Genomic DNA, 25,375 nt, shown 5'->3' on the forward strand with positions numbered 1-25,375 from the left:
TGGGGTGCTTGGGTAGTTGGGAGTGCGAGGAAATGAACAGCCCAAGTTTTCACTTCCTCACGTCCCTGCTGTGAATTGTGCTCATAGTCTCCCGCAATAAAAAAGGGAATGCTGATAAATCACAAGGCAATGATCAGGCTGAGTTGCACCAGCCCCATGAAACCCCTGGGAGGAAAGCAACATCATGAGGAAGCCCGAATAGACCCCACGAACAAGCAGAGGGTGATCCAAGGAAAGTGACTTGTGCAGAAATGGTCTTGGTATCTCAGAAAAATTCACAGTTACTGTTGACTAACCACATAGAGCCAGGGCCTGAAATCTATTTTCTTAAATGATGGAAGCTGTAACTATGCTAATTTAGGGCCAGAAATATGCCTGATTAACATTACAGACAGTCTTCATATTTGGGCTATTCCTGTTAATGCCACTTGTGTGATTCTGAAGCTCTTAATTCCACAGTGTTGGTGAACAAAATTCATTCCTTTTGGATTCTTTTAAATATATGAACAGTTTTGTTATTAATTACTGAAACTGCATTGAATTAGAATATTTTATCTATTTCCTAAAGTGTGCTTCTGTAGCTGCATGGGCCTGCCAGGGTATTTTTCCTTTGTTGCTGATGCTTGACCATTTTGCTAGTGTGAATTCCAAGTAACTGTCTTTGTCAATTCTCCAGTAATGACCCCTTATGACAGCAGACTCATGATTTACCTTCCTTCCTGTCAATCTTGGGAAGTGCACTCAAAGAAATCTGTTTATACAGATAGGAGGGGGGAAATGCATAGAACAAACAAGAAGTCACGAACAGAAAACTGTCTTAACTGTAGCACAAAAAGAAGTTCATGTGAAATGGGGGAGGACCCTAAAATGAATACTGAACAGATGCCAGGTGAAGGTATTGAACAGTATCTGTAATGATATGTAATACACATACTCATACAGTAGATTGAGGGAAAGGAATGTTTTTGCATCCAAAAACACAGCTAATCAAAGGAGTTTTGTGTCTGAATTTTAACAATGAAAGGCTTCTCACTTGTGGTTTTAAACATACAAAATATTGGGGTGTTTTGCAGCAGGTTTCCAGGTTACTTGGATTTGAGGACTGTTTTAGAAATCTGAAAGATAACTACTAGAAAAATAATTCCTTTAATGTCAGGAGGCTAATTAGCAGAGCACTAATCCCCTTAATTGAGGCCACACTGGGCTCAGAGGAATTGCAGTCCCTAGGAAAGCTTGCTACAGTCAGTCTGCCTTCCTTTTCATGTGTGTTTTGTTTTTGTTGCTTCTAGGAACTATTTAGACCCAGTCTGCTTTGCTGTGTTATGCGTGTGCATTTCCCCTTCCACATACCAAGAACTGCACAAATTTGTCATTCAAGCCATATATTTTGTTTTCTGATCTAACATAAGAAGCATTTGATCTTACATTTCTAGGATCATCTTGAGGATCCTTTAAAATGATGCTGTCCTGGCTCACCTTTTCAGGATTTTAAAAAACAAAACACTAGCCATATTCCTTTTAATGGATCACTTGATTTTTAGGGGTTTTTTTTTTAACCACTGAAATCAGGACCTTAAGGTATACTCACCAGTTGGAGCCAGCAAATTTAAACCAAACGTGCTGTATAGTTTTTGGCATTGGTTGATTTCTTGTTTTGTTCATTTCTGATTTTGAATCTTCATTTGTAGGGATTGTCCTTCATATGTTGCCAGTCCCAGACCCAAGGGGCCTATTTGAACCAGTTGCTAGGGAACATCATTCAGCAATATTTTGGGCGTTTTCTTCCATCTTCACCTTCTGCTTCTCAAACTTGGCAGCACCCTATTTTGCTGGCAATATCCACTTCCATCACCAGCCCAGCAGTCTTGCATCTGTACAAAACAATTCTGCAGGTCATCAGGTAATGTCAAGGGAAAGGGGAAATAAATCTTTTGACGTTTAAATACTTTACCAGTAAAAACTGGGGGAAACGGGTTTTGATTTTAAAGTAGGCAGAGATATGAAACTTCAAACAGGACTTCATTTTGTCTGTTACCAATAAAAACAAGATATGATGAGACATTGTGCCCTTAAAAAGAGAATGTGGCTAAAGTTGGGCATATAGATTTCCTCACATTTCAAAAAGTGAACATATAAGATGAAATTTAGATAATATGACAAGATATTTCTCCTGTAATGTTGAACCTTTTTAATTTCCTGCCAGTGAAAATTACCTCCAGTTCAAGGGTCATGCTCCTCCCCCTCGCCTGGCATCAGTTCTTGCTTTTATTCTTGAAGCACTTCAGAAGACCAAGAACACTGAAATGTGCAACATTGAACTGCTGCTGCCTGTGGTGTTGAAATGCCTAGTGTTGGTTAATGAACCACAAGGTGAGTGCATGGATTGCTTTAAAAATGTATTTTATCCATCATTGTGAAATGAAAGAGACATCGCTCTGTCCTCACAATCTGCATGTGAGCATGCGTTCAGACTTCCACATTGTGCATTTTACATTCTAGCATATAGTTGTATTATGGAATGAAGATTAGCTGATTTTTATGGAAGTTGAGTTTCCCTACTGATTTTTTATCTGTGGCCTACATTTCTGAAGAACCAGAAGAATCCTTGAGAAGAGGCGGAAAAATGTTATGTTCACAGGTTTCAAGGAGGAGATATTCAAGTATAGTGTATATCTATGATGCTCCGAAGCAAACAACCTTAGTTTGTATACTGTTCCCTACCTAGCCATTGCTGGAATCGGTGGTGAGTGGATAGAACCCCAGTCTTCTGTTAAATGTTTTCTGCAGAGGGGAACTTTCCTCTTTAATTTCCTCTTTTCACTCATATGTGGAACTATCCTTTTTACTGGGAGAAGCTGGGGATGACATGGAATATTTCTCAGTGCTGACAGCAGTACAGCTGACTCATATGAAGCAATTTGGTTGCATCTCTGGCTCCACTGTGGGGATACAAATACTCCTGTATGGTCAGGCAGCCCTAATTGAAAATGGAAGGGCCTTGCAGAGATAGCAGTTTATAGGAGTTAGATGTACAAAACAGAGTTGACCAGTGCAAACTGATAGGGGGAATAGTGGCAGCAGCTCACTCACCTGTGCGATAATAACTGAATTTGCACAATGAGTTTTTCGTTGTATGCTTTTAGAAACCTTGGCTGGATATTTTTAGAAAGCCTGTGTGGTATCGTGGTTAGAGTGCCCTAATAGGATCCAGGAGACCCAGGTTTGAGACCCCACTCAAACCTTGGGCCAGTTACACATGCACAGGAGAAAACAGAGGCAAGGAGAAAAGTGCAAACTGTTTCTGGTTCCCCATTGGGGAGAAAGCCAGGATATAAAAGAATAATTAAATAATTCATATAATAATTTAGCATTTATATTGCATTGTATACAGTTCATGGAGGTGCTCTCATTAAACCTGACAAAACTGCTAAAAGACAAAGAAAATATTATTGGGGGGGGGGGGCTATCATTTCATTCCATTAGCTCCTGAATGTCCCTTCCATGCAGAAAACCTTCTGCTGATTTTGTTTAGTTAATGCAAGAACATGAGCTGCTGCTCTGCAATGGAGGGAATTCATGAGCACAGAGAACAAAGTTATAGGTTCTAATCCTAAATCCCTATATAGGAGGAGAAGGTGAGTCGATACTGAGAAAACAGTGACTTCAGTAAAAGTCATCTGGTGAGTTAGTAGCCTCACATTGTCCCCCCCGATTACATTTCAGTGGAACTCAAGCGCCCCCTGCCTCAAGTTTTAAAAATATGGCTAACAGCCTAATGCTATGCTAGTGCATTAAGAGGTTAGTTCAATTATCTGGGGTTATCCCTGGATACTATGTGTATAGAATTCCAGTCCAGAAGTTGTTGCATTGCTTTATAAGGCAACCTTGTGTGTGTTTTTCAAATGTAAGTTTGTGCCACTAAAACAAGACACAAAAAACCTACCACTCTTTTCCAGATGGTGTGTTTGAATGCTCTGTGTGTTTTGTCTCTTACAGTTAAAAAACTGTCTACAGAGATCCTGCAGTGTGTTATAGAGAGCTGCCAAAGGAGGTCAGGAGGAGAGCTTGCCACACAGCTGACTTCCATGTTTAGGTAACTAGAACACTGGCCAATTGGCACTGAAATGCATTCATGGCATTTGACAGGAAGCATGTTCTTCTAAGCAACTAATTACCCCTAACATAATTCGGTTTTGATTGTTTATAGTATTTCCATTCTTGGCAATGGTTCATCCTGAGGTTTGGACAGCAACAAAGGAAACCATTCATTTGGTATGTTGTTGTTCCCCCAAACTGAATTTTTAGGGGGGAAAAATCACAGTGCAATCATAAAAAGAGAACTGAAAATGAACATTTAATGTACTCTAGCATATTATCTGAAACACTGAGGTGTACCATGTCACTTTAACTGTATGAAGAAGAAGAGCTGGTTTCTTATACCCTGCCTTTCACTACCCAAAGAAATCCCAAAGCAGTTTACACACATCTTTCCTCTCCTCTCCCCACAACAGATACCCTGTGAAAGGACTCCTGCCAATCATCCTGGTTCCCACCACCACTCAAATCAACTGGAGTTGAAAATAGGAAGGGAAAATTGTTGTGTGATGCCCTGATGTCATTTCTCACCAAAACCCGGAAGTGATGTCACTATGGTTCTCTTTGCAGGATTTCCACAGCAATGACATCACATCCAGGTTTTTGACTGGAAGTGACATCACAGCATCACAAATGACAAAATTTCACGTCATCCCTGCTGCTGGAGCCTCCCACCACAGGACCATTCAGGCCTGGCAGCCCTAAGAAAGGTTTATGATTGGGGACATAAACATAGCCACAAAGTACAATTCTGCTGTTATTTCCCAAGAGCTAAAACGTTAGCTCCCTTTATACTCTTTCATTTCTTTTAGTAGGTCCTAATTTCTTTACCCTTTTCCACCCCTACCAATATTTGATATCTCAAAAGGAAGTAAATTTGCCAACAGAAAATAAAAGTTTTGCCTTCTTCCTGTTTCTTCAAGAGCAGAAACCAGAAAATGGAAGAGCCCAAAGAAATACATATCTGCTAATAGGTGTGTAGCCATGTTAATCTGTCTATAGCAGTAGAAAAGAGCAAGAGTCCAGTAGAGCCTTAAAGACTAACAAAACTGGTGATACAAAAGCTGATACCTCGCCACAAATTTTGTTAGTCTTTAAGATACCTGCTAATGTTTGCAGAGCAAGCTGTTAAAAAGGGATAGAAGTAGCAGTTGGTGGCAAAGTTGGGAAGCCTCAAGGGGATAGATTTAGACCACACCAGCAGTCAGGCACACAACCTGGCCTTGGGCCTGGAAACTTTGGACTCGGCTTTGATTTAACCAGGGGTATGCGAAAAATGCTGTGTAAGTGGCCTGCTTACCTATTAAGGCACCCAGCGATGCAGGCTGGATTTGTGGATGATTTAAGGAATTGAAACTGGATGGAGAGAATGCATTCAGAGCATAGTTGCAAGCTCTGGTTGATGCTAAACACGGGCTTGGCATAGTTTTGAAAATGAACCCCCTTTTTCAGTGTATTATTACACTCAGAGAATTGGTGTGCATGCAATAGGAAGTTGCTGAGCTGTTAGCTTTTATAATTTTTGAAATTTGTAATAGTCTCAGTTTCCTTTCCCTTTTCCAAACTTCATCCTGTGATATGTGTTGCTTCCTGGTCATATTAAACTAGAGGTGCACATTTCTGTGGGAGTGTGTGTTTGTTTTCTTAGGAGCAGATTTTGTTCCTTTCACTAAATGCCATGGTTTCTTCCTTCAGGCAGTTTATCAAAGATTACACTACTGTATATGATAATCAAGTTTACAGCATCTTGGAAGCAGTGGCAGTCTTGGACCAGCCTCTAGTTATCAACCTGATTCCTGCTATGACAGAAGCCCTGAGGAATTCTGAGTACAAACAAGGTCTTGGCAGAAACATCGTGCAAAGGTACGCTCAGGGCTTTCCCTCACTTTTGGGTGACGGACAACAGAAGTTCAGGTCCTGTAGGAGGTCTTGGCTGCATAATTGGAGTTCTGCAAAATAAACATGTGCTCCAGATTTGATGCTTTGTATAAATAGTACCTTTGTAAGGTTGGTGCATATTTGGAAAACAGCCCTATCCACCCAAAAATCTAATTTTTAAAAAATATTTCATAGATGTGTTTCATGCTAGTTGACAACGTTCTCAAAGTGGCTCACAATATCATTAAAGTATGAGTAAAATGAATTATTTCTGCTGCTTTGCACAAATGTGACTAAATAGAGGGACCGTGATAGTTTAAAATCCACATTAAATGTTTCAGATGTTTGGAAACCACATTAATGTTTAAGGATGTCTTTCATTTCGCTTGGCCAGAGAATAACCATTAAGAAATAGAGATTGCATTTACTTAATGCCTGTTGGTTAAAACTTCTCTATTTTCCAGTTTGTATTTTTTTATATACCCAGTGAATAAAATATCTGCTGTCTAAGCAGAAAGGCCCACTTATGCAGCAGATGTGCATACAGACAAGCACTAGCTTCACAGTTTTAAGCTGCATCTCATATGAAATTAGCAGTTGTGTTTGATACTCATACCTTTCAGTGACACTATCTAGATGCCGCCTGTGTGATATGAGCTCAACTGCAGGCCATGTCGCTGTCTTCCAAAATTTAAATGTTCTGATTCTCAAATATCTCAAAATCAGTTCTCGGTTACTAAATGACAGGGAAGGATGTTCTGTACATCTCAGAATTACGTTGCAATATGTTCTAAGGCACAACCCTGACTTCCAAAATAATTCTGACTAGAGGCCTGGTAGGCAAAACTAAGGTTGTTAATTCATACATCAGAAGCACCACTTTGTTTCTGCCAAGAACAAGCTTGGTTTGTCCTCCAATTATGTCCCTACTGTCCTCATGCACAAATCTGAGATTGGCCTTCCTAGTTTGTAAGGGACCACAAGTGACCTCAAATGGTCCAGATTTGGGTTAGAATCACAGTTGGCAGAAAACAAAGTGCTCCATTTTTGACATCCAATTTTCAGATCCAAGAATGTTCCATATTCAAGGAGGGAGGGAGATGGGAGTACTCAATCCCAAGAATAATCTAGGTTTATGTGTGTCTCAAAGAAATCGGAGTTACTCTGTTGGTCTGAGTGTAATTGTAGGCTGCATCAGACATGACCACGAATTAAGTAAACAGAAATCTATCAGTTTTCTGCATGCAAACGGCTTGTTTGCTGCATCAAATGATTCCCTGGTTTGAACAGGCTCTAGTTTCTCATAATACTTTGGTACACTGGAGTTCTGCCACTGCCCAGAGTTGGATTCTAAACCATGATTTAAATTCCTGTTTTGACTAGGGGGGAACGGTCTTTTGGGAAGGGACAATTTGGTAATGTATCTGCATTCAGACACCGCAGTGGCAAAGGGAGTCCCTGAGTACACCAAGAAAACTGTTGGTGCCCAAGAGCATCAATCTGTCTAGTTAGTTGGTTGCAGTGTCTCAGTGCAGCTTGAGTCTTGTCCACATATTCCTCAAGATGGTCGCTGCTTGGTACATTATGCCATTCTCTCCCAACCCCAAACAAATGATTTATTCTGTGTGTGAGCTACTGTCCCCCAGAGAACCTAGAATTGAAATGAGGGACAATAACAATAAAAACAATAATAGCAGGAACAGAGAATCAAGTAGAACAGAGTTTAAGACCAACACGGTGTTATGCAAGCACACTTATTCTGAAGAATCAAGTAATTGTTGATGGCTTTGAGGTCTCATGTAACGATTTTTAAAGTCGAGATTTGAATCACTAATACGATAGGGAAAGTCGCCTTACACCTGAGCTTCGGCTTCATAAACTTAAGGAGGCACAAGAACAAGTTGGTAATTTTCTGGCTGAAACTCCTGGTTAAACAAATGCGAAGTGGGAGCCAACATAAAATTATGTCCTCGTTCTTTTTATCGTTTTACCTTAAATAGTCTTGGAATGACATGACTGATTCTCAAGCTGTATTAAACTCATTTTAATTAAAGTGTTATATACTTCCCCCTCCCCCTTTCCTCCTTAACAGAGAAGCCTATAAAAGACTCTTATCTCAGCTCGCAGAGGCTGGACAAGCTGAGATACTGAAACTGGGAAATGAGAGCCATTAGCCGTGTGTTGATTGGTGACTTGTACACGATCATTGCTTGGGATGCCAATCCTTTATGCCAAGTTCGGCTTCCCTGCCTCCCGACAGACTCTTTGTTTCTGCCTGGAAAGCAGCTTCTCTCCGTAGCCTTTGCTGCCTTTTCATACTACAAGCAAGACGGAAGAAGTAATGCAGATCTCTGATTTTAAATGACAACGGAGAGCCATTGAATCCTGTTAGGGACTGTTGAAAGAAAATGCCAGAAGGTGTGGGAGCTTGATGACTTACAGGATTGTTTGAAGAATGGTGTGTGTTTGTTTTTTGTTTTTCTTAGAAAGGTAGGTAAAGGGCAGCAGCAAAGGTAATCTCTAACAGTAAAGTTTTTCTGCTCTAATGAATCAATACACTTTGGCTGTCAGGCCTTTCATTCTGACATCCTGAGTGATGTTTTGCACACAAACACTTCATGTGAGCCTGGCAACAGCAAGAAGTTCACTCCAAGCAAGGCCAGGGTTAGGGCAGGATGCTTGAGCCACCTTATGTTAACAGGAGAGTCGGTGCACGCATTGCGTGGAATAGTGACAGCCGTCCTACCATTGTGCCTGTATTAAAAATGTGTTGCTCTGTTCTGCTGAATGCAACCTCTGACCTCCTCCCTGTTGTCCTTGTACAGTTCTGCTGGTGGAGCTAGCAGTGCTGTAGTTCTTGAATAACAAGGAGGGATTCAGTTATGAGAGCTGCTGCCATGGTCACTGTGCTGCCATCATCTATTCCTTTCTAAGCCATAAACGCACACAACATACCTCGACTTCTATTACCTTGGTAAGAATCTCTGGCGAGGTGAATGCCTCACCAAATTCTAAAACACAGAGGAAGAAATGGCAGGTGCAAACAGCTTAATTCAAGTTTCTACTTAATTTTTTCCCCCCAAGATCACACATGATTAAATGCTGCATGTAGTAAATTAGATTTGGTAGGTATTTCCGGGTGTTTATGATGTTTTATTCCTCAAGCCCTGATTCCCTAAGTAATTCTCCCTGTAATTTCCAAATTTATTTGATGTCTGGAATTCAAACTTCTGCTGAATTATCTTAGCAATGCACAGGTAATTTGAATTGCAATGGTGAGTTACATGGGCTCGGTGGCAAAAGCGGTGAAACAAAGTAACTTTGCAGAGTTAATGATGAGCGACTCTGTGTGTGTGTGTGTGTGTGTGTGTGTACATGTCTATCAATTACTGCCATGGAAACTTCCCTATAATTTTGTTCAGAGCCTGTCTGTATTGTTACAGTATTCTTATGTAAAGGTAGCAGATTATCTCTTCCCCAAATCAACTATCATTACTTCAGATAATACAGTAACTAAAAGCCTCTTTAGGCTACTTAATAGTGTAGAGCATGGAGGTTCTTTTCATTATGAAAGTGACTTATTGAACCCACATTGTAGCTTCTCCTAAGCTCCTACACCTGGGAGGAGTTTTATTCATTTCAAAGAGGCCTGTGTTTCTGAAAGGTTTTCTTTAAAAGCCTCTTCAAGCAAGATGGCTTCAAAATCTGAGTCTTTAACGTTCACTAGATAACGGAACAGATGTCTGTCTTTAGCATTACTTCTTGAAAGTGAAGCCTTTGACTTTTAAGAGAATAGAGAACAGATATTGTACCATATTGTTTAACTGAACTATATATTTTTTCTTATTTCAAGCATAATTAATACTCAGCTGGTATTGTTTAGCAAAAGACAAAGTTTTCTCTCAATGCAGTGTGGCATTCAGCTCATAGAACTGATTGTAATGTTTGCAGTTACCCCGCTCAAAGGTTTAACACCGAAGTCCTTCAGCATTGCGTCAAACAGCCGTTGGGGAATGGCATATCTGTGGCAAAGACCTGACTGTGTTTTGGAGGAGAGTTACATATGATTATATGGATGATTATCCAGAGATCTTACAGAACAAATGTAGAAAACTAATAAATGATTGTATAGCCAACACAAAATTGTGGAAAATATACTTCAAAGGTCTCTTTTCCAGATGCTGCATATGTGCGTATACAAAAATTCTGATTTTTAGATAAATAGGAATTTGAAGTACTATTTGTCAGTTCAAATGTGGCTTTAATTTTAGAGAGTTTTCAAAATGCTAAATATTTATTACGTTTATGTCTGCAATCTTAATTAAAATAATAATTCCTATGGAATTAATAATTGGATGTGAGTGTATATTCCTAATTTATATATCACAAGCCAGTCTGTTTCCTGCACCAGAAGTCAAACCAGAATCTTTGGAAATTCACTTCAGCGTGTCTCTTTCATATAAACTAGTCTGGCTGTAAACTAAATTCTTTTACTATGATATATTTCTTCTCCAGCTCTTGCTGCTTATTTTTTCTGATTTGGTTCCCAAAGTTGCTGCTATGATCACAATGAACCAAGCAAAGAAGTGTACCCATGTGCGTATTTCTTTGTCACAATTCCCATCTGCATATTTCTTTGTTTTCTTGTTTTGAGAAAGAGATGTTGCATGTTTGAGTACATGGAGCATTTCCATCCTTAGAATACAACTGAAATAGAAAAAAAAGCTGCTTTTGCAGATCAGATTATCATTTTGTATGTTTTATAAATTTTGGATTTAAATCCTAAATTGAGTCTTTGTGAATCTGGTATCATCTCACCTGACAATTCAGATTTAGTTGACACGTGGACCTCACAAAATATTGTAGAGAATAAGGAATAAAAAGATAAAGAACTGTTTGCCTTTGCTTCTTTCCTTTCCTGAGCCACAACTGAGAGCCAATTTTGTGTTTTGTTTAGGGCGAGGGTATTAAACGTATGGCCCATGGGCCAGAACCAGGTCATCCCGGACTCTTATCCAGCCCACAAGCAACTGATTACTTTTATTGCTAGAAGACAGAGGCTATGCATAATGTCCCTGTTTACTCTCTGACTCTCATGCATAATGGCCAGTGGAGGTGGGAGAGTGGGCATCAGCAAGATACTGCAAGGGTGTTAATGTTTTAAGCATGTTTATATTTTGAGTTTAAAAACACATTGCTGATTGGTATGAGCTTTCATGAGTCACTGCTCACAGAAGCTCATAGCCTGCCACAAATTTTATTAGTCTTCAAGATACTACTGGACTCTTGCTCTTTTCTGCTGCTATAGACAGACTTATATGGTTACTCATCTTGATCTATCATTAATTGAGTTTTTCTGTGTCTGCTATAAAATTTATATTTCCAGTACTTGGGATTGTGTTTTATGGCATACATGGCCCAGCCCAACAAAGTGACATTCAGGTCAGATCTGACCTTCATAACAAATGAGTGACACCTCTGGCTTAGGGTGTTGACCTACAGTTGGGGAAGCCTAGGTCTAAAACATCACTGTGCCATGAAGGTCACTGGGCGACCTATGGCTATTCACTTTCGGCCTAAACATTGTTGATAAAATGAGGGAGGAGAGAGCCCTGTATTCTGCAGCAATGGCTCCCAAAGGTGATCTGTGACAAGGGCTCTATTCTTGGGATTGAATAATTCCATGAGAAGATTTTGTTCCTAAAACAATGGAAGGGACTTGGTTTTCCAGAAGAACTTGATTCCCAGCCAGTTTACGGCTTCAAAGTGGGTGGAGCAATATTCAAAACATTTTTGTTCTGCTTTCCAACTCCAACTTCAAGTCAGTTTATAATATAACCAAAGTAAGGCGAGAGATTATTTACACATCATTAAACACTAAGACAAATAGATTTAATGTAGCTAAACACGTGAAGACTAAATGAAAGAGTGAATATTGGGGGGGGGGGAGTTCCATAAGAAGCTGCCTCCAGTAAAGAGGCCCTGAGGGCTGCTCATCTTTCCTCTGAAGGCTAGATCACCCTGCGTTTAGTGTCTTACAAAGATCTTAACAATTGGACCTATTCAGATGGAAGCAAGTGATCTGTTTATGGTTTTAAAGGCCAAAGTCAGACTTTGAATGTCCAGAAACAAACTGGGAACCACAAAGACTCTTTATATACCAGTGAGATATTCCCTCCTGTTTAGATTTGTTAATATCCTTGCAGCTATATTCTGAACCAGTCCAAACAATCAAATTCCTTTATGTAACCATCATTCCCTTTTAACCTGATCTGATAAATCAGAATGGACAAGGATTAAACACACAATTGGTAGGATCAGCTGACCACCTACCATGCCAACATCTGTAGGAATTATAAAAATTACAGCAAATACCAGGTATCAGTCTGATAGCTATAAATGCCAACCAGCCTCAGACTAGCTGCTGCCCAGAGATCATCTGTTAGAGCAACCAAAGCCATCTCTACTCCATGGCCAGGCCAGAAGCTAAATGGGGCCAGAATTGAAGCTTCTAGGAATGTTTTCAGTTGGTCCACTGCCGCCTGCTCAGCCACCTTCCCCAGAAACGCTAAATGCAAGACGGGATAGTAGTTGGCAGTGTCTTGCAGATCCAATAATGGTTTCTTCAATAAAGCCTGGGCCACAGCCTTCTTAAGCCTCACCAAGTATGTCCCTGAGGACAAAGATAGATTGATTATATTCTGAAGGGGCCTCCCAATCCTCTCATTGCCTGTTTTAAAGAGCCACAAATAGCAGGGGTCTAGGAGGCACGTGGTCAGCCTCACCAATGCCAACAACCTGCCCACCTCAGTTTGTGAAAAACCCCTGACACTATCAAATCCCTTCCCAGACACTTTCTCAGCCATCAGGTGAAACAAGAGCAGCCCAACGAAGTTAAACAGTCCAGGGTTGAACAAAACAAGAGAAGTAGGTTTTCATACCCAGCTTTTCACTACCTGAAGGAGTCTCAAAGTACCTTCCCTCCCTCTCCCCACAACAGACACCCTATGAGGTAGGTGAGGCTGAGAGAGCTCTGACCGGACTGTGGCTGGTCCAGGGTCACCCAGCTGGCTGCATGTGGAGGAGCGGGGAATCAAACCTGGCTCTCCAGATTGGCAGCCGCCACTCTTAACCACTGCACCAAGCTGGCTCCAAGCTTTCATTTGATGTAAGACAGAGAACAGAAAGCTATACACCACCCTTTCTTCTACTGGAAAACCATGGCCCAAGGTCACTTTCTCTCCACTTGCAGAAAGCAGTCCACTGCAGCTTATTACATCCAGGGCTTGAAGCTCACAAGTGCTTGTTTAAACAGGCTGGGTGCCTGTGGAAAAGCCAAGAACTCCAAGGAACAAGCAGGTTGTGTCAGCTTAAATGGCTAGGGAGAAGGGTTGGTGGGGTTTACATTTTTTGTTAATAGGGCTTTAAGAAAAAAAAGGTTAATGAATGCTTCAATGCCTCAGTTCTCCTTGACACATTATATTACTAGCTTGGAACGTTCGACTGGGTGCCACAGGAAAACTACTGATGACCTGTAAAAGTGTCTCTCCACCCCCACCCCCCTCGGGCTTGGGAAGAATTCACATTGGGCTAGGGCTTCTGGACTCCAGGGAATGGTAGAGGACAGGAAGGCCTGGGGGATCATTGGCCATGGGGTCACGATAGGTCAGACATGACTTCACAACTAACAACAATAACAGTCCTGTATTGCCACTGTCTGTGAATGGTCGCTGTTTGGCAATTCACCAAGCAATCCTGAACTGATCTCAAAATGTGAACTGTGGTACTTACCCAGGTGGTGCCTACCAACAATGTGTTTGTTTCAAGCTGTGGAACTTCTGTTTGGTAACCAAACCTTCTAAAGTGGCCAGCAAACTAGACAGCTTTAAACAGAAGAACCCAATGCCTCCCCAATGGCCATGAACCACAAAACCTTTCCAACACTGGCTGCAGAGTTCTATACTGTTCTTGCTTGTTCCACTATATCCATCTGGGTTCACAGATCCTTAAGTTACTGGGAAATGCCATGCAGGGTGATGTTGCTGATATATGAGCCAGACATGGTCACAAGTTTGTAGACCATTTTCTTGGTGAGGCTGCAGTCGGCACTTGTTACCTCTTTGCAACCTTTGAACTATAAGGAACAATCTTTGTGCAACCCATCTCTAGGCCAGCAGCTGAGCTCTTCCTTTGGAGCACAGGAATGAACAGAACAACTTGGCCCAGGATTGATGCATCGCAGCACACTACATTTGTGAAGTGCTTAAAAGGTGACAGCCAGCCACTGATGTTCAGCAAGTTTCCCCCCTGTCTAATGTTGACTTCCAAGATCACCTTCACCAGATGTTCAAGAAGGGCATAGGTGGAGTTCCAGTGGGTGGCAGTGTTGTGCAATTTCAACCAGAGCCTGCTACTCACACAGCAGAAGGCTGGTTTTCACACTGCCTGAGAAGTGGCCTCATGCTTCAGCAGGTGTGGAGCAATGCGAGAATTCATAGGTTGCAGCATCCCAGTTGGGATTCTCTGTAGAACCCAGCCTGAGGGCATGCACCACCAGGTGGAGGAGGTGGGCTATACAGTAAATGTGTGATGCTCACAGCCTTTACCTCAGCCCTTATGTTTGCACCTTCCAGCAGTCATCAAGAAGGCTCTGCTGACTTCTCTGCCTAACCACTCATCTAACTGGCTCTGGATCATGCTACAGAGGTTGACCACTGCATGCTCCTCCACCATGACCTTGGCATAAAGCAGAGCCTGGTGGCATCTGGTGCAGTGGTCTCCTTCAACCTGCCTACTGCCCTCTCCATATCCACTAGTTTCCACAAGTAAACAGTCAGTGAGATGCATGCATGCTGACACTGAGAGCAGATCCAGATGTAAAATGTGAAGTATATAGGCTTCCCACAAGTGTGGGACATGTATGGCTTCATGTGCTCCCTAGTAGTCCTGAAGAGGAAAGAGATCATGTTCCTACTTATCATTCAACAGTGATTACATACTAGAGTATGACATGGTGGAGCAGCCTGAGAAGCCCAACTTCACAACTACAGAAAATGGGCTGCTACCTACTACTATCAATTCTCCAATAAGGTGAGCCGCCTCCTTTTTCTGTCCCTCCCATGGTACACTAGTGCTAGCACCAATAATCTCCAGCTGTGCTGCCTGATATCCCATCACTGGAGACATGGCAGGATGAGAGTGAGAGGGTGGACAGAAATATTTAATTCAAGGTAGAGAGTGAAATGTCGGTTGAAATCAGGGGTAAAGACCCTCTTCCTCCAGTCCGTCAAAACAGCCCCTGCATTGCTGGGGGGAGCTCCTGTCTCCTCTTCCTCAAAGCTTGCCCCCAAATACAGGTCCTGCTTCTGTTTTTCCTTTGGCTGAGTCATAACAGACCTAGAAACAGAAAGAGCAGTGCAGTGTGATCATTCACAAACAGTGGCACATCTCGCAATAGCAGCAACCACTTGGAAAAGAGCCCTGAAAGGCTTGCCAGATGCTGGGGAGTTTTGCTCTTCCAGTGCTCCCACAGCCCTTGGGGAACCATCGCTCCCTCCCACTTTTCTTCCTAAACTTCCCAAGGTCCATCCTACACTGTGAGCCTACCTGACCCATCCTATGAGCTACACAGTTTTATTGATTCTAGCAGGTAGCCATGTTGCAGCAGAACACAATTTGAGTTCCGTGGCACCTTAAAAGCAACAAAGTCTTATTCAAAGTATAAACTATTGTGTGCATTCACACTTCTTTGTATCTGAAGAAGTGTGCATTTACATAGAAGCTTATGCATAGAGTAAAACTTTGTTGGTCTTAAAGGTACCACTGGACACAAACTTTGTTGTCCTGTTTTATTGAGTTGTTTATATAATGGTGTATTAAATTATTATAGTGTTAATTGATTAAACTTTTTTCCACTTTAAAATTTGGTATGTTAAAATTGTCAGAATGGTAAAATTATCATAACCTAAGAAAAGGAATGGGGGTCTTATTAATAAAACCTATTCAAGGGAAAATGTGATGTTGGACAAAATCACTAATCTGTAAACTGCTCCTGTGGAGCGGTAAAAATAAAACAGTAAGGGCATTGTGGGCGGAGAAAGGGGCAGGGCTCCCGATTGGCCACTTGGCCCATCCTGGACTCGGAGGTGAAGTGGCTGGGGGAAGAGGCTTCAGTGCCGGGAAAGGAACAGGGCCCTGCTCCTTTCCTGCCGCCGAAGCTGGGACCTTGGGCAGGGAGGCGGGTGGGAGAAAGGCTTCGACGTGGCGAGAAGAGCAGGCCTGCTTCGGGGGGAGGGGGTGGGGGAAAGGGGATGGCGGGGACTGCATGGCAGAGGGGCCCGCAAGAAGACCTGTGAGCCCACTGGGCTCACCAGCACCCATGCTTGCGCCCATTGTATTCAAAAATGCAATGGGCTTTACATCTAGTCTATTAAGAAAGTGGAACACTAACCAGAAAAACCATTGAACCAAGAAAAATTAACCACAATAGAAAACAAGAAACAAACTCATAGAAGCACAAAAAAGGAACGGCAGAAGTTCAAAACAAACTAGAGATTAATCTTCCCAGAAGCCAAGGACAAAAAATGCTACTTCTCTTAAACTACCCAACCCTAGCATCTAGATATCACTGTTATCCCTCCCTCAGAAAAAGAACAAGAAGAAAAGGAAGGAAAGGCTAACTAGCTATAACCAATCACTCATTTTAAACAGCGCCTATAAATTAGGTTAACTATTGCGCCCTGATGCTTCTCATGTCCTGGGAAAACAGCATCGCTTGGCTTGATGGATTCTGCCTGGATTTTTCATTTGAGATATATTCTGCCCTAATAGTTAATTAATTTAGTAGAATTTTAAAACAGGAGACTTTTAAGAACTGTGAAATGATTTTCTAGAACAATAAAAGAGAAAAAAGATACTAATTACCACCAACAGTAATGTGCACATCCATATCTATGCCACTATTTTAATTTTTTATTAGTGAGAGATCAGAAAACATTAAATCAGTGCAGAGGTTCATTTCAATTAGAACAATGAAGCATTTTCGTATAGATGAAATATAGGTTTTTTATGATTTGGAAAGGGAAATAGCATGTCTTTACTAAGGGCAAAGCCCGTTGCATCCAGGAATACAACAGGCACTATCACGTACACCTGCACTGTGACCTTTCTGGGTTCTGGATCTCCTCCCCCTGCTCCTCCCTCAATCTTGCGATCCAGTGTGGTGAAGTGATTAAAGAGTAGCAGACTAATCTCAGAGAAACATACTGGGATATATGGTCCTATAGGTAGCCCAGGCTGCATAAGGTCTTAAAGGTTAATTCCAACACCTTGAACTTGATTTGGAACTCTACTGGTAACCAATGCAGCTGGTGGAGGGTAGGTCAAAAATGAGTCTTCCATGGGGTCCTTGTTAGGACCCATGCTGCTGCATTTTGTAACAGCTGTATTTTCTTGATCATAGTCAAGAGTAGGCCCACATACAGTGTGTTACAGTGGACCAACCCAGAGGTGACCGCCCATGGATCACTGTGGCTAGGTCTTCCAGGGTCAGATAGGACACTGTGAGCTTTGCCTGGAAACTAAAATCAGTAGGGCATCCGGTGCCCTGGAAACTATAATCTCATTCCAGTCATGTGCAAGTGTAAGCACAGACTCAGCACATTTCCACTTGTACAAGATCTTACTCCCCATGTATTACAGTGCCCAGAAAGAAGTTACAGAAGGTCTTGTGTGAGCCAGCAGACAAGCAGGGATACAATGAGGCCTAACTTTTTGAAAGCCTTTTGTGATGTTTCTGGTATTTCCGCTTGCATGAGAGTCTAGAACAAAACTTGGCACTGAACATGTCCTATATGTTGCAGGCCTCTTTCCACATGCTTAACAGTGCCCCAGGCAAAGGAGCCTTAAGACATGCAATTTGCAGGGTACCTGATGCCCCTGCTGAATACTCAATTCAGCCTAGGAAGCTACATGGTCCAGGTGTTCTGGTGCACTGGAGTTCCATGTGGCAGACAGGAGTGGGGATTTCAGAAACCAGACTCCAGGGCACTTCCAGCTACACTTTTGGGTGATGGAAAGGGATATTCCTATTCCAGGTGAGAGCATTCTGTCCCACTCCCAAAGACGTCAGGAACATGGTGCCATTTCAGAAGGAGGCTTGGAGAAAAACAGAACATCCTGGCTTGTTTGTTGGGTGGGGTGCAGTGAAGAGATGTGATTAGCCAGAAGTCTCCATGTGCATCAGTGCCTCAGAAACGCAGATACAGTGTGTACATAAACAAAACATAGAGCAGAAAGGATTTTTAAAATTTTTATTATAAACTGTACATATGCCTGTAATATAAATGGAGGCACACCGCATGAACTTGAGAGTTATCACAGCACAGCCTCTTGAAGCTTAGTTTGTAAAGCCACATGTTAGAAAAAAAGAAGCTTTTCCCTTGGGATCGGCTTCAATTTTGTTCGGAATAGGAAGAAAACTGCACTTTTCATTTATAAGTGAGCTTATTTCCTCCATCATTTTGAAACTAAAGTTCAGTTTAAAGATGGCCTTCCTGACTGAAAGTAATAAATAAATGAGATGTGGGAACTGGGGCGTCATCAAATGGGTAGAGTACAGAGCTGTACAATGACTCGGGGATCTTAAGGGCCTAATTTCTAGGTTATCAGTTCTCAGACATTTGCATTCATTGGCCCCTCTGTTATAGAATGTCAGCCACCTGCATGTTGATATGATGGCTGGGTGTGTTTCACAAAGAAATGGTGGTATCTTACATTAAATGTTAGCGGTAGCATGAAGGCATTTTGTTGACTTGTAGTCACTGACGTTCCACACTTGTAAAAATATTTCAGAAAAAACAAATATACTTGAACAGGTACAAGATGTATCTTCTGTGCTTGTTCTCATTTAGTATTTTGGCCAAATACTACTCAGGCACAAACTGTCCTGGTTCAAATGTGAGAAACTATAGTGGGCTTACAAACGGGTTTAAAATGGGAGAGAAGGAGAAGGAATAGTATAGTTTCTTTTGTTTCCAGTTGTGTATTAAAGAATAAACTTGGGATAGGTGCATCATTATACTACAAGCCCAGATAGAATGTATGTCAGAAATTAGAGAAGAGGTTTTGTACCCTGCTTTTTACTCCTGAAGGAATCTCAAAGCAGCTTACAATTGCCTCCCTTCCCTTCCCCACAACAGATACCCTGTGAGGTAGGTGAGGCTGAGGGAGCTCTGAGAGAACTGACACTGGCCCAAGGTCACCCAACTGGCTGCATGTGGAAGAAGAGTGGGGAATCAAAGCCAGTTCTCCAGATTAGCAGCTGCTGCTCTTTACCACTAAACTACTACACGAACCAGGCTCTTGGTGTAATCTTTAAGAGAAGAGCATGTCTAAGAGGATGATAGTTCAAAGTTACATGTTGCCAAAGGTAAGAGAAGTTTCCCAGGAGAAGTAGCAGTCTTGTCCCAATGAGGACAACAAAATGAAACATGGACTTTGGCAAAACAAATGTCCCTTCACAATAAGGCAAGCATGTTTCTAAAAGCATGGAAATGTTTTAAATCTTACGGAGCATTTCTGCAGAAGAGTGTGACACTTATGGCATTCCAAAATGCTGCTTTTGGGGCTCTGCTGGATTCAAACTAGCATCACTGAATATCCTAGAAATAGGAAAGAGGAGAAGGCTGTCACAGTGTCAGATGGCATAAGGGTTAAAGGAGTAATACTGCCTGAGACCTTGGAGAGCCGCTGCCAGTCAGAGTAGACAATACTGACCACGATGGACCAAAAGGTCTGATTCAGTATAAGGCATCTTCATGCGTTCTTGTGAACATACAAGATTACAGAGAATCAGAATGAATTTGAGAATAAAAGTGAATTCTTTGCATTGATCTGCACCGAGGAAGCCATCTGCAGATGACCTCAGAATTACAAAAGCTGAACTGCCAAAAAGCTCAAGAAAGATTTCCCCAGGCTGCATGAGGGGAATAGAGTGGGAAATGGAAATGGCTAGCCAGAAAACAGGTCTTGGGGTAACTCAATGAAAATATTCATGGCAGTGCAAAAGGCAAAGTGTGCCTGTGCTAGGAATTATTAGGAAAGTGAAACTACTAGTATCATAATATCCATTGCCCACCACAGTAGCAACAGTTCTGAACGGCTCTGATCATCCAGCCTCAAAAGTGATATTGTGGAATATGGGACGTTTTCCTTTAGAAAAAAAGATAAGAGGAGCGTGATAGAGGCATAAAATTGTGCAGGATGTGGGAAGAGGCAATAACCTTTTCCTTTTCCCACAATGCTAGAATACAATTATTATTTCGATTTATTACCCGCCACTCCCAAACAGCTCATGGTGGGTTACAATAGTCTGAATAAAATCCCAGTAAAAAAAAACATTAAAACCTCCAGACATAAAAACATAACACAGATCCAACTAAACACAATAACAAAAAAGGAGATATGGTGGAAAGAACTAACTCAAATCACTATCATTCCCCCAATAAAATCTCATAGAGGGGGGCGGGAAGAGGGGCGCGGATGGAACCCGCAAGCCGCCATTCACACCACTCTATCCTGGAAGGGGGGGTCATGCAGATTTTCCTTGCTGCGGCAGCCTCAACCATAGACCTGGTAGAAGAGCTCTGTTTTGCAGGCCCTGCGGAATGCCAGAAGCTCCTGCAGGACACACAGCTACTCTGGGAGCTCATTCCACCAGGTAGGGGCCAGGACTGACAAGGCCCTCCCCCCACACTTTCCTGAGGCTAGGAATGAACAACAAATTAGTGCCTGCAGAGTGTATGGCCCTGCCAGGGGTATTGGGTGACAGGTAGTCCATCAGATATGCGGGTCCCAGACCACATAGGGCCTTAAAGATTAAAACAAGAATCTTAAACCGTATCCGGGCAGCAACCGGCAGCCGATGCAGCTGCCTCAGCACCGGCTGGATTTGGGCCCTCCAAGTTGTTCCCGTGAGGACCCTAGCGGCTACACTTTGAACCAGCTGCAATTTCCGGATCAAGCCCAAGGGCAGGCCCGCATATGAAGCTGGTAGACAATACATTCAGGACAAACAGGATTAACGACCTCTCTAACACAGTACATGGAATTCACTGACCCAGGAAGTAGTTCTGGCCACTAGCTTAGATGATTTTAAAAGGTGACTAGACCAATTAATGGATGACGTCTATCAATGGCTAATTGAAATGACTCACACACGCATACACACTGCGTTGAATATTTTTTGGGGGGAGTTATTTCCTTTTTTTGGTCCATGTGGGCATCTGTGTGATATTTGGATAACCACTGTAGAAAACAAGATGCTGGATAAAGGCCTTCTCGTAAGTGGTTCAAAAGATCATGGAGTACAAACTCTTGGTCTCATGTGCCATACTAAATTAGGCCTGATAGATTATTTTCCTTAAACACTTGGCAAGCAGGGCAGTTGCTCCTGCCAAAATGATCCAGCCCTCCTTACATTTCGGAAGCTTTTCTTGTTAAGTATTCGTGCTTTAGTTTGAATAAATCCCTGTTAGTTGCTTTCTCAATGGTTCTGCTTGTACAGCTTATTCCTGCTTGGTGTTGGACACCAACTTTTTCTCCGCAAGACTGTGACTTCTAGCAACAGAAATCTAAAGCCAGGCTGATGGATAGATGGATGAAAATACTGTTCTGTTTTCTTTCATCAAACATTCAGGAGTATTCCATACATTTCTAGGGGCCAACTACAAATGGAGATACAGATCTAGTAAAAACTGTCAAGGACAGGTATGGAAAGTGTAACTTGAGTGACACTTCAGGACAATAATCAAATTTAGCATTTCAATACACAATTTTTAAAAACTTGCAAATGTTTGAACCACTTCTACATTATTTTCCATCAGTTACCATTTTACGCAACAAGTCCCATTACTTGAAATGGTGAGCTGGTTCAGACGGCCATTCTGTTTTTATTTTCAGCTCGGAATTAAACAAATGTTATACCTTGGATAAGTCATTCATGGTTCAATGGAAAGCCCTATGCACTCTGCCCCGGGGTTGCCATTAAGCTTTGTCGCGCATAAGCAAGTAAACTCTGTTCTAATTCCATTTCTTTGCAACATGCAAGCATTAATCTTGACCACTTAAAAAAAAAAGACTTTACAAAGATTTCACAAAGATTTGCATTGCTTACTGCCTCCACCTGTGTCCTCGAGTGGACGGCTACACATATTTCCCTGTTCTAGGTCCAGCAGCAATATGAAGTCTGACTCTCCCGACAACCTTGTCTCTCCCTGTGAGGCAGAAGTGAGAGGAACACACAGTTGTTCAGAAGCTAGAAAAACACCTTATTTCACAGCTGCAGATTAGAAATGCTCAAAATAGATAGAGATCACATTTTCAAAATTTTTGATCTCCCAATAGATAGTCAACAAACATGAAATGCCAGGTATTTCCATGCCTTTTTGTGAGTCCAGTCACCCTTCAGTTGACCCCAGTTTGATAAGCCTTATCCTAGAAAGGCTGAAGCACTGTGTGCATGGTGTCTTTTAATCTATCAGCAATTAAAAGCTTGTTAATTTTTGTTCTAGGTCCCCTTCACAGTTTATAATTCGAGCATTACTCACAACAAACTGTGAAAGTTAATCTGAATTTAGCATTTTCCAAAGATGTTAAATTGCATATGTAGCACTGTCTAGTTCTTACTAACTTACAACATCTTGGATTTTTGCAAAGCACTTTGGAAATGGAGAGATGTGGTCAGATAAGCTGTGGAAATGTTCCTAGAATGCTTAGATATTAGCCGCCTTTGGAAACAGGCTTCATTGTTACAGTTCAGTCCTTGGTGTTTATTTTCTCCTCTTCCTCAATGTAATACAAGGAAGAATTCTGTGTTGCTCCTTCCTTTGGTTGGTCTGAAGGTGAAATTCAGGCCCAATGGGGCAAGGTGGTTCTCTGGTCAGCCATGTTCCTTCCTCACACAGTGCCAATCTTGTGATGAGGCACTTGCAGAGGTTGCAGGTTTGGGCATGTGGAGTAGGGAGCCGGAAGGAAGCAGGCTGCTATTCCATTAGATGCAAAAGGCAAAGTGGGCCCATAGAAAACTTCTTCTTTTCCTTCCCTGCTGACATCCAGCACCTAGAAGGGCCACCAAAACAAAACAAATAAGTGGGTGAGAACTACAACACTATCAGTAGCAAGCAGTGGAGAGAAGCCATTTTTTTCATTGGGGATCAGCTGATTTATCAGTTCCATACAATGAATATTACACGTTGTTAAACAGAAATGAAGCACTAGCAACTTTCAGAACCCTACAAGATGCAGCTGTGACTGAACTGATCACTGCTCTACTGCCCCACTGTTTCACTCAGGCCAGGTAGAACAGACTACTTTACTTCTGTCTGCAAGGGGTGGGGGTATATGCATCACACTTGTTCATGTTTCTGTCTAGTTCAGTGTATCCCAACCAGAGTCCCAATCAGTAACACCACTTCTTGTGATGTGGGAGTGGTCTGTTGATGTCACAGCCAGTGGGAATGTCTGGGTGATGTCACTTCCGGTGGCACATGACTTTTGGGGTGTGTGGTCTGCTGACATCACTTCTGGGGGTCCTCCATGGTCAAAAGGTTGAAAAACACTGGTCTAGTTAAAAATTCCTGGTCATTACAAAAGGCAAAACAGACTTTCTCTCTCTTCCCCCTTCAGAGCAAATATCACAGCAAGGACTCCACTAAAAAAAAATAGAGTCTCCCCCTTGACACACCTAGGGATGCCAACCTCCAGATAGGATCTGGAGAGTTCCCAATATTACAACTGGTCTCTAGCCAATAGGGATCAGTTCCTCTGAAGAAAATGGCTGCCTTGGAGGAGGAACTCTATGGCACTGCTTAAGTCCCTCCCCTCCTCAAACCTCACCTTCCCCCGGCTCCCCCTTCCAAATCTCCAGGTTTTTCCCCACACAGCACAGCCTCAGGCAGGAGTTATCTTCAAAAACGGAGGTCCTTTCCAGTCCCTTGTTTCTGTTTATAAGGAGCTATGTTAAAGTGGAAGGAGCATTGAAACCTAGTATTCCTCTTTTACAGACCATTCAACCACCTCAGCGTTCTGCTGCCTCACTGAGCTGCTAGGATAGGCCTGGTGTCCTTTGGGACCTCTTGAGACATTCTTTAGAGACTAGTGGTGGTCTTCTGACCAATTCTAAGTTAATTGGAATCTTGCAGACTAGTGTTCCTTGAGTCAGGTTCACAGCATTGTAGATGAAGAGTGAAAACTTAAGGGGTACTGGGTGGACAGACCTAATGCTGTGATAGCAGACCCTTTATGCTGCTTTCATGCAGCAACTGCTTGTTGCTCTGGACAACAGATGTTTCTTCGATTTGGTGCTAGCATTTGGTGTATTTGATAATTTTTTGTTGTTTTAGGACCTGGATATGCCTGATGACGAAAGCTTGTTTTCTATTAGCTTTTATGATACCTATATGTTCAAAACTAACAAAGTCAATTCCTGCTATACTTAATACAGAAACTACAGCCTAGTAAAATGACAACAACAACAACAACAATACTTCTGTCCTAAAAAATATTAGATCTTATTACTGGCTTCTTGAGACCCATCTGAAGTGCTAGTTTTGTCTATGGCTGTGGGGGTACTGTAAAAGAATTTCAAAATATATCTTATCAAGATATCAAAACATTAATATCCCTGAGTTTCTTCCTTCAGGTTCTCCTCTACCAGAAGCAGAGACTTTTCTTTGGTAGCTCCATAACTGTGGATTACACCCTCTTAGAATGTGTGCATTTTATTCTTCCTTGACCTCCCTATATACACAGTGAAAATATTTTTATTCCATTAGAATCATAGGGTTGGAAAGGATCTCCAGGGTCATCTAGTCCAACCCGCTGCAGAATGCAGGAAATTCACAACTACCTGCCTACCCACAGTGACCCCGATTCCATGCCCATTAGGCTTCTGTAAATAAATCATTCTCACTGTCTGTAATATATTTTAGTTTTTACTGGTTTATTTGGGAAGTCTGTATTGCATATATACTATGGACTATGTTTCAACTGTTTTAAGTGGCCTTAAATATTATGTTGAAAGGACCTATAAATATTGTAACTAAATAGATGCAGCGGCATGGAAGCATTTTGCCCAAGAAGTTGGCAGTAACCATCCTTCAGTCATTGCCATCTAAAGCTATTATGAGCCAGCTGAAAAGAAAATGAAACATCTCTGCAGCCTTCGACTCAGCAAAGAAATGCTTGGTTTGCATAACATCTGTATGCGGTTTTCATGCCGCTGATGAAATAATAAACTAAAACTAATCATTCTAAAGGATTAATCAGCCTAATATCTGTCCTTTTGAAAAATATGGTTTTAAAAAACAGTGTACAGGATGCTTACTAAATATAGACATGTTTT

At 41.9% G+C, this 25,375-nt stretch overlaps 2 protein-coding genes across 9 annotated transcripts in view; one reads left to right on the forward strand and one right to left on the reverse strand.

Moving 5' to 3' along the window:
• The window catches only part of MMS22L (MMS22 like, DNA repair protein), a 94,107-nt gene extending 83,241 nt beyond the window's left edge, over nt 1–10,866 (forward strand). For all 3 annotated transcript variants that reach the window (XM_077303717.1, XM_077303732.1, XM_077303726.1), the window contains 5 exons: nt 1,689–1,900; nt 2,204–2,370; nt 3,997–4,093; nt 5,791–5,958; nt 8,066–10,866. In XM_077303717.1, the coding sequence (XP_077159832.1) occupies nt 1,689–1,900; nt 2,204–2,370; nt 3,997–4,093; nt 5,791–5,958; nt 8,066–8,147 (726 nt within the window). In that variant the 3' untranslated portion in view covers nt 8,148–10,866. The remainder of the gene's footprint in view (nt 1–1,688; nt 1,901–2,203; nt 2,371–3,996; nt 4,094–5,790; nt 5,959–8,065) is intronic.
• Nucleotides 10,867–18,270: 7,404 nt separating this feature from the next.
• Nucleotides 18,271–25,375, reverse strand: part of KLHL32 (kelch like family member 32) — a 103,914-nt gene continuing 96,809 nt past the window's right edge. For all 6 annotated transcript variants that reach the window (XM_077303774.1, XM_077303758.1, XM_077303803.1 and 3 more), the window contains one exon: nt 18,271–23,091. In XM_077303774.1, the coding sequence (XP_077159889.1) occupies nt 22,930–23,091 (162 nt within the window). In that variant the 3' untranslated portion in view covers nt 18,271–22,929. The remainder of the gene's footprint in view (nt 23,092–25,375) is intronic.

Source organism: Paroedura picta, chromosome 1 (genome assembly GCF_049243985.1).
Source record: "Paroedura picta isolate Pp20150507F chromosome 1, Ppicta_v3.0, whole genome shotgun sequence".
In the NCBI taxonomy this organism is placed as follows: domain Eukaryota; kingdom Metazoa; phylum Chordata; class Lepidosauria; order Squamata; family Gekkonidae; genus Paroedura; species Paroedura picta.